We start from the raw sequence: 10,567 nt of genomic DNA, 5'->3' as shown, positions 1-10,567 counted from the left end.
TCTCTACCCTCAACTTCTTAGCCCACCTTTCACACTGGTGATAAACACAGCTGTGATCATGTAACTTGGCCTCTCAGAAACATTTCAGTTGCATGCAACAGCCTGGAGAATAAAGGTCTCCATCCCTGGCAGGCAACATCAGCTCCTGTTCATACATCAGCTACCCAAGACCACCTCAGCTCCCCAACCACAAGCTTGGGCTTTCCTGCCTCACTGTGTTTGCTTACATAACTGCAAAATCCACTCCCATCTATCAAAGTCCCACCCTTCTCTCAAGATCCACCGCAATATTTTTAGAACAGTGGCAGAGAAGACTAGCGCTCACTCTGTGTTCCTCCTCTCTTCCTGCACATACAGACCCCATTTCCCAGCCTTCTTTGTACCTAGACTAGTTCTTGCCAAAAGCATGTGAGTTGCTCTGGTCATTGACATCTCCAGCGTCAGTGGTTACAAAAGGGTTCACTCTCTCCACCTTTCTCAACCCCCAGCTGCAAGCAGGACTGGATGAGGCTCTAGAAAATGGCCCAGCTACCAATGGAAGGAGCCCAGGTCCCTCCATCACTGCATGGAGCACAGCTTCCATCCTCCTGCTACCATGCCTCATTGGGCTGTGATAAGACAAGAAAAATACTTTCATTGTCTTTATCCACTGACATTTGGGGTTTATCACATTTATCACATGTTGCCTTTGCGATGAGATATCTATCATCTATGTATCTCTATCTATTTCTCTTACTGGACTATAGAGAAACTCCTGCTTGTCCTCTTTCTCCTTTCCCTCCTCTTCTTCAGCATCCTCTCTGGATTCTTTGTTTCGTTACAGTTGTTACATTTACATTTTTTTTTTTTTTTAGACAGAGAGAGGTTTACATTTTTTTTTTTTTTTTTTAGACAGAGAGAGGGAGAGAGAGATACTGCACTGGGGGGAGGGAAGGGCAGGGGGAGAGGGAGACAAGCAGACTCCCTGCTGAGCAGGGAGCCTGATATGGGGCTCGACCCCAGGACCTCGAGATCACGACCTGACCTGAAATCAAGAGTCAGGTGCTTAACCAACTGAGCCACTCTGGTGCCTCTGTCACCTTTAATTTTTATTTCATCCATATGAACAATCTACATATTTTTAAAGTATCTATAGGTACAGAGGTAAATATCTTATTTGTTAACTCTCTATCCCTGGAACATTTTTAAACATATTCAGATGCTATAAGGAATTTTTTTTCCTCATGGCCCAAACACCTCTATTAACCCTCTATCAGTGTGAAAATATGGAATTCTTTTCTTCAAAAAATAATATTTCTAGATTTCATCACGTATACAAGGTTAAATCTTGAGGTCAACCTATATATATGCCTGTGAATGTTGACAGCACACCCTCAAGTAAGTCCTTCATTCATGACCCAATGACCCTTATTTTAATCATCTTTTTTTATCGTTGTTACTTGTTTTACAGACTCCATCCTGTGAGCGCCAGATGAGAAAAGAAGAGTGAAAGGGATTGCCACTTTAGACAAGGGCTCAGGGGGCTATGGCCCTGGTCCAAAACAAGCCCGCCATCTGGTTTTGTACATAAAGTTTCATTGAGCAGTTATCCTCATTCATTTACATACTGTTCATGGCTGCCTTTGGATTACAGAGGCAGAGATGAAGAGCTGAGACGGAGATCCCTTGGCCTGCAAAGCCTAACATACTTACTATCTGGCCCTTTACAGATAAAGTTTGATGGCCCCTGATTTAGATTTTTTTTAATTAAAAAAAAATTAAAGTCTATTCTTAAGGGCCATAACAGTATTGTATTTTTTTTTTAAACCCTGATGATGTTTCCTGCCCAATGGAGGCATCCAATAAACACCAGGCAAATTGAAAAGTATAACGCAATTTCTGTACACCACTCCAGAGGGAGTGCCTTATGTGCTACAGAGGAGTGGACACAAGCTGGTTCCCCAGAGAAGGCACATTAGGAATAATTATACATTATGTGTCTGCTCAAAGGACCTCAGGAAACATGGATCCAGTGAGACAGGACACAGAACCAAAGGGGCTTGATTTGGGGTGGGGATGGAAGTCCTAAGGAGCCCTCACTGTGTGGTGATCCTAGGCAGACTTAGGGCGATGGGTGACTCACACATGGGGCTGGGGTGAAGTTGAGCTGAAAGGGGAGGGGAAGCAGGAGTAGAGCACAAAAGGAGGAGGCAAGAGCAATGAAAAGAGAACTAATAACAAAGCAGAGGCAAATGGTGTTTATTACTATTACTTAACCATTACTTGGCCAGGGGTGAGATCTACTGGCAAAATTCTTCAGAAAATACAGTGTTGGTATTTCATATTCTTTATTACCATTTAAATGCTTAATAGGATTTTATAAGTAAACCCTTGGGACACAGCCCCCATCCTGACCCCTTGCATCTTGGGGCACCACACTCATCCTACTGCAGGCATTGCTAGCAATTCTCCAACACAAATGTGAATTTCCTGGTGTTACAATTTCTACAAATGTTAGTTCTAAAAATGCCTTTTCCATGTAACAGCTTGACAGGAGTATGTGTATATATCTATAAAAAATAACCAAGGAACTGTGGGTGGTATGTACTATTATTACAAAAATAGATGGAACCCACCATATCAACATTGGATTTTTAAATATACAAAGGAAAGGAAAAAGGGAAGAAAAAAGAAGTGAATGTTTTGGCTGTAACAGTTCCTTTCCTCACTAGACATTACATTTTGTCAACTCAATCTTGCTTTTCTGAAGGGGCTCCTTAAAGAACTTGGTCGTGTTGAGTCAACATGTAGGCTTCACGAATCTTACTGGCCTCTTGCTACCTCATGTGCGTCTGAAACTCAAATTCTCAATGGTTCCCAAAATTTTAAATGTTTTTAATATGACAAAGAGATGATGACCATGCTATTCTTCTATAGCATTACGTTCACAAGTTCTATTATATGCATTTTTATCTCTAAGTCAATAGGCTTACAGAAGAGTAAGAGAATTTCATCTACTGGTCTCTTATGACTAAAATTTAATGGGTCTATGCCTTGATAGGCCTAATTCTTTAACCAATCATTGTATAACAGATCTACGAAGAAATAACAGCAATAGCTTTTTCCTGCTTTAAAAAAAAAGTAATGTTCAGTGCAGTCCCTTCCTGAAAGAACTGGATTTTTTTGTCACCTTGGAAAATCAACATGGGGGGAGAAAGTATAGCAGGGAACTTGTAGGTAAATGACCTGTGTGGTTTTTCACTGGTGTAAAAAGTTGTTCTACCTGGAGGTAAGTCTCAAGAGGAAGAGAACAGACAGACTCCCAGTGGTTGTCTGTGGCCCCATGTACCCAAAGGACCTAACTGTTCAGTGGAAATACAAACTAAAAACATTCTATTGAAGTTTCGAAGTATTATGACATTTTATTTTTGGCATGTGCTTCGACTGGACTCTATTATTTAAATTTTTTTCCAGTATATCCTTACACTTTCACTAGTTCTACAGTTTCATTATTTTGGCCTTTGCTGCCCCCTCTAGAGATAACTGTCCCATTTCCCTGAATATCTCGAAGTACTCTAAAAATACTCTGTGTAATTATCACTCAAGTGTCAATATTTTACAGTTATTAAAATTGAGGGGCATCTGGCTGGCTTAGTTGGTGGAGCATGTGACTCTTGATCTCAGGATTGTGGGTCCGAGCCCCTGTTGGATGTAGGTATTACTTAAAAAGTAAAACTTTTTTTGTTTTAAAAAAAGGAAACAAGATAGGGGATAATGTGCCCACTACAGTCCTTTGGATGTCACTGGTATAATTAAGAATAAAACCCTGAACTTGGATTGTCACTGTATCACATGTTGCTTGAGAATTAAATGCCAATCAAATTATGTAAAGCCTAGATATTTTAATGCAATGGCAATGTTCTTGACCGTTATACGGGCACAGTAGCCGTTCTGGTCTATGGAAAACTTGCTGTTCCTTCCCCAGATTCTCCTGCTACTGTGATTTAAGGTCTCAGAAAGAGATCTCACTTTGTTAAGACAAATTTTAATTTCTTAAAGAAGACAAGAAAAGACAGAGTATTTCTTTATCTGATACGAAGTTAAGTGAGCTTTTAATGACATTCTTGGTGTTGGGTGAAAGGACTTCAACAGTTTCAAGGGACCAATGTAAGACAGGGTCCAAGCCGTGGTTTAGGGAATGAACTTGAACCAGAGAGATAGGGGGAAAATCCAGGCTCTGCATGGATCAAATACGTGGTCTTGGGTTAATTATTCACTCTCTATTTCTTCATCTGTAAAATGAGGATAATAGTATTACCCACTTCCAGTGTGCATGTAAATTGCTTAACACAGAATCTAACAGACAGTAAACACTTAATAAATAAATGGTCACAGCTGTTGCTGCTACTCTCACTAAAATGGACCAAGTCAGAGGAAAAAACAACATCCCATTCTGATGAAACAATTTAATTCTAGAGGAATCTGAGATGGATAAGCCTGTTCTGATGGAGTTCTCAGAGGTTAGAACTTGTTCCCATGTAGTTAAATTTTGGTAACATCTTAAATGTAAATAAGGGATCGATTACGTAAATAGTACCTGCATTCAACAAATTACTATGCAATCACTGAATGTGATGCTGTAAAATATTCAATGACATAGTGAGATGATCATACTGTGTTATTAATTGAAAGAGCAAATTTCCTAAATATTATATATAGTGTATTTCATTTTCATTTCATTTTATATATACATGTGTCCATGAAGGAAAGACTTGAGATACAGACATAAAAATGTTAACAATTAGTATCTTTGATAGTTAGAAATATGAGTAATATTAAATTTCCTTTTTATTGCTTTTCCCTAAATTTTCTGTAATGAATATGTATTGCCTTTGCAATACTAAAAAAACTTATTTTTTTTTTTTAAAAGGACATGTAGGGAAATTAAAAAAAAATTTCTTGGTGACCTAAAGTAGGATTTTTTAAAAACAAAGCAAAGTCCAAATGCTTTATATCCAGAGCTCTATCAGTACAGGATAATAAGGGAAAGACAATGTAGTGAGGGAATAATAAGAACATTCCAACTGTTATACAATTGTCTCAGTTTGTGGCATTTACCACACTCTTCCTAGAATCTGTGAATCATGTTATGACCATCTTATGGTTTAATACTAATCCATACATTTTTTTTAAGTTTAATAGTTATCTACATTAGGCAACATCCAATAATTAAAGGCTTGTTAAAAAAAAAATAACAGTTTGCCATTTTGTTTCTCCATTCTGCCATTTTGTTTTTGTTTGGTTTGTTTTACACATAATCCTCCGTGTGTGGGGCAGCAAGCATAGAAACTGTCACTTAAACTGGAGGCAATGCCAGGAATCTGCTTCACAACTTCTGAGTCAGCTCTCCCACCCATCATCTCTCCGTGTTCATGACTCAGAGTAACAAAGCCTGCACTTAGTCTAATTAACTTCCCTTTGTCCTCCTTAAAAAAAAAAAAAAAGATAGTCTTCTGTTTTCTCATGCCATTTGCAGTAAATGGAAATGGACAGACTCTTACCTTTCTGTTTGTCTTGTGAACTGTAAGTGCCAAATGGATGCAATGAACTATTATCATTTCTCCTGGAGGTGGTTATAGTGTTTTGACAATTCTCATAGCATGGCTTCGAAAAGGCCCCACATTCTGCAGGCTCCTAAGGGATGAAAGTAAAAATTAGCATTTGCTTTTTGAGTATGTTCAAACTTGGTTCATGAAAGCAAAGTAGGAGAATGATCCATTTATGAGTGATCTCCCGAAAGTCTACCGCACAGAGACTCTCAACTGGAAAATCAAAATGGCCTTATCGGTGAAAACATCTCTGACTATGAAATACAAAAAATACTGACAATGCGGTGCTAAGCACTCGTAGTACTCATGGCCAACGCCAGAGAGGATTAACTTTATTCTTCTTTCCCCCCACTCACGACTGGCGTCTTTCAAATTTCCTTCCATCTGGGAGTACAGCTTGTGGCAGTGTCAACACAAGAATAACGGTTCGTGCCAAGGGTGTTTTTCTGCCAGCCAGCTGGTTCCTCTCTCTCTCCCTCAGCGACTAAGTGCATACGCTCTAGGACAAGTCAGAACCTAAGCAGGTTTGCTACCCAAATGCCATGAGTGTCTCCCACTGCACACGCCAGGTCTGTTGGCCAGAAGCTAAAACAAACTCTGTCACAAGGCCAGGCAGTGGTCCTTTTGAGCTTTTTCTCCACTTTTGGATATCTTCCCCTCCTATTTGGATGTTGACAGCCTGCAAACAATTCACAGTGTCCTCAACATGGCGGATTCCAGAGTAACACGCCCACAAAGCCTGTTGCACAGGTGTGAACAGGTAGCAGACAGGGGCCAGTATGGAGAGCTCAAGCTCCTTGTTCAAGAGGATGGAGACACGGAGAATGGGGCTCTGCTCCCGCTAGGATTACGTGTCTAACAGAATTCAGGGAAGTCATGTGGAAGCCACCTCACCGTTGTGCCCTTGACCATTTGTGAGAGGAACAGGCCGAAAACAGAAACACAGATCTGATACCCAAAGCTCTTTACTTCTGAGCAAAGCATTTGGCCTGAACAATTGTATTATGCTTTCCTCTCAGTTACAAAAACTTGGTATCTTGCTAAACAAAATATTTAAAACGTTCAGTTAATGCATTTTTAAAATGTTTTCAGCTGCTGAAGGTCTGTTAGCTTCTCATCTTAATAACACTTTTGCCACACCCAGTGTTACCCTCTGCCTCTGTATTGCTAGTCAAACCAAACTCAGCAAACTACTCCTAAATTAAAGCTGGAGCTCTGGCAGGCAGGAGAGGTAGGACTTAACTTCACGTAGCCTTGTGCTTTAACAACAACAACAAGAACCAAAAAAAAAAAAAAAGAAAAGAAAGAAAAAAGAAAAATATTCTGCTTTCCCAGCTCTTTGATAAATGACACAATCGATATCCCAACAACTGATCAGTAACCAGCCTAATTAAAGTATTCAGCTTGTAAAATAGAGCTGTCGTGGAGCCCTCCATTAGTGTCCCAGCCAATAAAAAATATAATGGATTTTTAAACATATTCTGCTTCTACCAAGATGAGCTTGTAGTGGGGAGGGAAATGTTTTGGGGAAGGGGGAGAAAAAAAACAGGTCATAACCCATTTTTTAATACTAAGTCTCTAGGCTCAAATAGAATTACAATTGAACCTCAAGCTCATGCTTTGAAAAACATGTTTCTGTTTAAAATGATTTTGATTCAATCAAGGACTCATTATGTATTCTTCACGAGGTCCTCATCAAAACTGTTTACGTATCTTGTACATCTGGGTAATATGGGAAAATACTCCAACAACGATATATTTTGACTTTCCTTAAGTAGCTTCTTCAATTTTTTTTATATCAATATAATGTTCAAGTAACCATTTTGGTATTCTTGCCAAATCTAACTAATTGATTTGCCTCAATGTATGAGCAGCGCTGAGACCTTTTTCTCAGGGATGCTGCTTTTTCATTGTTCCTGAGGGTGATCGCGGCCCCACAGGAGAAGACACCAGAAGCACGAGTGCACCACATATGCTTTGACACAGTAAAACACAAAACTGGGAGATCGAATAGCTGCAGACACTTTGTTTTGGGTTTTTTTTTTTTTTTCCAATTTAATAAAGATTAGTTGTACATTACAGGCTGCTGTCTTCATAGGAAACAAATGCTCTTTTATCTTCGTAGGTACCACAGAGATTCCTGAGAGCTGGCAGCATCAAGTGCCCGCCTGCTCACTCCCCATGGAAAGCAGGTAAAAATCAGGGAAACTAAAAAGGGACCTCGTTTAAACGTCCTCATCAAAATTGTTTTTTGTCCCATTTCCTAATTCCTAATTAACCCCCTAGTGAACTATATTAATAAGACACTTGCGAGGATAGGCAACAAACCGAAGGTTTAGAACTTTCTTCTGATGGAGTAATTGTCAACCCACCACAGAGTGGGAGAGTGGAGGCACATTCAATGAAGAAGAATGGACATGAGAAAATGTCTCAACTAGATGAGCCCAAATACGGAACGCTTACCCACCAGGCACGTGCCTGTTTTAGAAAAACATGTGAAGAAAGGGAAGGGGAGAGGTGGCGGACGTAACACTTAACAACCATGTTCATTTTTTCTTTCTTTTCTTTTTTTCCTTAACTTTTGCTTTGTGCACAGGTGTGGTACTCTACGGCAGTGCCCTCCAGAGTTTTCCCTTAGTTGAAGTCCCTGTGTTCCAAGAAATCTTAAGGGAGACATAATACACAGATGCACAGAGGGGTGGCTTAGGGGTTCACGGGCCATCCTTCACGCCCATCCCTGCCAACTGGGGACCACGGATCCCGAGGCTCTGGAGTAAGAATCATCTTAAACCAGAAAGGAGCCAATTCCATCATGGATGGAAGCAACAGATAGGGGTTTTATAACTGTGTACATAAGTAAAATCCATTAAATATTCATGGCAGTCTCTCTGTCACTTAAGCAGACACAAATGTTGAAAACGAGTTGGCTCATTATATATAGTCTCCAGTAATTGGCCAATTTACATTTATTTAACATTTACAAGGTTATGTACAGAAGAGTAAAAAGGTACAGTTACTCTCTTCCAATAGCCGATAATATAATAAAGTGAGATATAGTTTATAAGTTTGCTACGTCAGCTGACCCTCTCAGATAAAATAGGTCTCAGATGCATCTTTTATTCATTCATTCGACAATATTTATTAAGTGTCTACTGTGTGCTGGGAAATGAGGATACATTAAGGGATAAAAGACAACAGTATCTGTCATCTGCAAGTACTGAGCACTCAACTATGTATGTCTTCACATAGCCAGAAAACGGACAATCTGGGATTTTTACTCAAGTAATCCAAAACTTTAGAGCCTAAGCTTTTAACTACTATGAGTTTCAACTACCTTCTACTATTGTTTAATTTGAAAAATCCTTTCTCTTTTTACTTTTAAGTTGAACGTATTATTAAAACTAATATTTTATATTAGTGTGCTAACAGTATTCTATGTTAACTGCATATTACTATATTATACAAACATTACTTGTCCTCAGAGAATATTTGTGCCATGGGCTCATGTTTTTTTTAACTCTTAACTATGATCAACTGTTTTCTTTTTTTCTTAAAATATTTTTAGGAGCATTTAATAATTATTTTTCATATATAAGAGAAAATAATGTTTTAGGAATATTTTATATTTATTATAAATATATTAATATACTTGTATAATTTAATAATATAGTTGTGTAATATAAATACATTTATTTCTTACATTTTAAAAAATCCATAAAAAATCATGATAAAATACTGCAAAAATACTTAATTAAAAACATTTATTTAATAACATGCAGCAAGCAGCTTGCTTAATAGATCAAGTTTTAAATTAGTTAAGTTCCAGGTCTATATTATCCATGGGCACATTGTGGGGGAAATATATACATTATAACAATCTTCACATTAAGCACTCTACACATCTGATTAAGAACCTTCTAAAGTATGGACTCTATGAGCACATCAATCAAAAAGTATATAAAGATGTTATATAGTCTATTATACAAATAAAGTCCAAAGCTCTAGAAATTTCTGGTGGGAAAAAAACTAGAAAATATGGACCTGTTACATTTGATAAATTACTTACTTCATATGTACATTTTTATACTTTCTAGTTATACCTATAATATACAACCATGTGTTTGCCACATAAATCCATCAGAGCCCTTCTGGGGCATATTTTCCCAATTTCAGAATCAGTATGATACTAAGTGATGGAACGTTGCATATTTTAGGTGGCCATTTGGGCAATTTGCTGAGGGAACTAAAGATATGCATCACCTCCAGTGGTCTCTCTGGTCTCCGCAGAATCACCAATTGGATCATCCCTCGAATGTTTCCTTCCATGGACATTGATCGCCTCAGTGTCTCCATAGCTTCGTGGTTGGACTTTCCCAAAAGAGATTCCCCATTAACGGCAATCAGCTGGTCATTCATCCGCAGACGACCATCCTAGGGCAGAGGGAAGGAAAAAAGAGTATTAAATAGAGAAAAGTATGGTGATGATGGATGGCTGTTTCAGAAAAAGTTCAAGTTTAAAAAGAAAAAAAGAAAAAAGGAAAAAAAAAAACCCCAGCCATTAGGAATGATTTATTTTCTATGGCAGAACAAGGTTCTGGAGCTTATCAAATAGTCACAAATACTAACAATAAGGAATTGTGTGAAAGTATGTTTTAGAAATCTCAGAGTCCCAAGCCGCAATAATTTAGACATTTGTATAATATCTCTTACCTAAATCTTTGGCAAGCATGCTAACCTAGCCTGATTCTGCCATTTTCTCTGGCAGGGACCATGTTGGTTCAGGAAAGGGGGTTTGGAAACAAAAGGAAGTGGTCACATCACTTGAAACAAGGGTTTGCATTTGCAGGCACAGAGAGAGATTATGCTTAAATGTTGCGTGTTTGACAGTGGTAATGTGTCTCCTAGATATTACCGCTAGCTATGTTGAACGGTGCTGAAAAAGAAAAAAAGTCATGTAATTTTCTCTAACACAACAAAAA

At 38.4% G+C, this 10,567-nt stretch overlaps 1 protein-coding gene across 1 annotated transcript in view; it reads right to left on the bottom strand.

The window, feature by feature from the left end:
- The window catches only part of PARD3B (par-3 family cell polarity regulator beta), a 1,011,045-nt gene that overhangs the window by 416,036 nt on the left and 584,442 nt on the right, over positions 1–10,567 (bottom strand). The window contains exons 12-13 of the mRNA XM_034655034.1: positions 9,849–10,019; positions 5,541–5,673 (exon numbers count right to left, since the gene is read on the bottom strand). Of these exons, the coding sequence (XP_034510925.1) occupies positions 5,541–5,673; positions 9,849–10,019 (304 nt within the window). The remainder of the gene's footprint in view (positions 1–5,540; positions 5,674–9,848; positions 10,020–10,567) is intronic.

Source organism: Ailuropoda melanoleuca, chromosome 2, assembly GCF_002007445.2.
Source record: "Ailuropoda melanoleuca isolate Jingjing chromosome 2, ASM200744v2, whole genome shotgun sequence".
In the NCBI taxonomy this organism is placed as follows: Eukaryota; Metazoa; Chordata; class Mammalia; order Carnivora; family Ursidae; genus Ailuropoda; species Ailuropoda melanoleuca.
The sequence above is the reverse complement of the archived record's forward strand: the minus strand, read 5'-3'. Positions and strand labels throughout refer to the sequence as shown.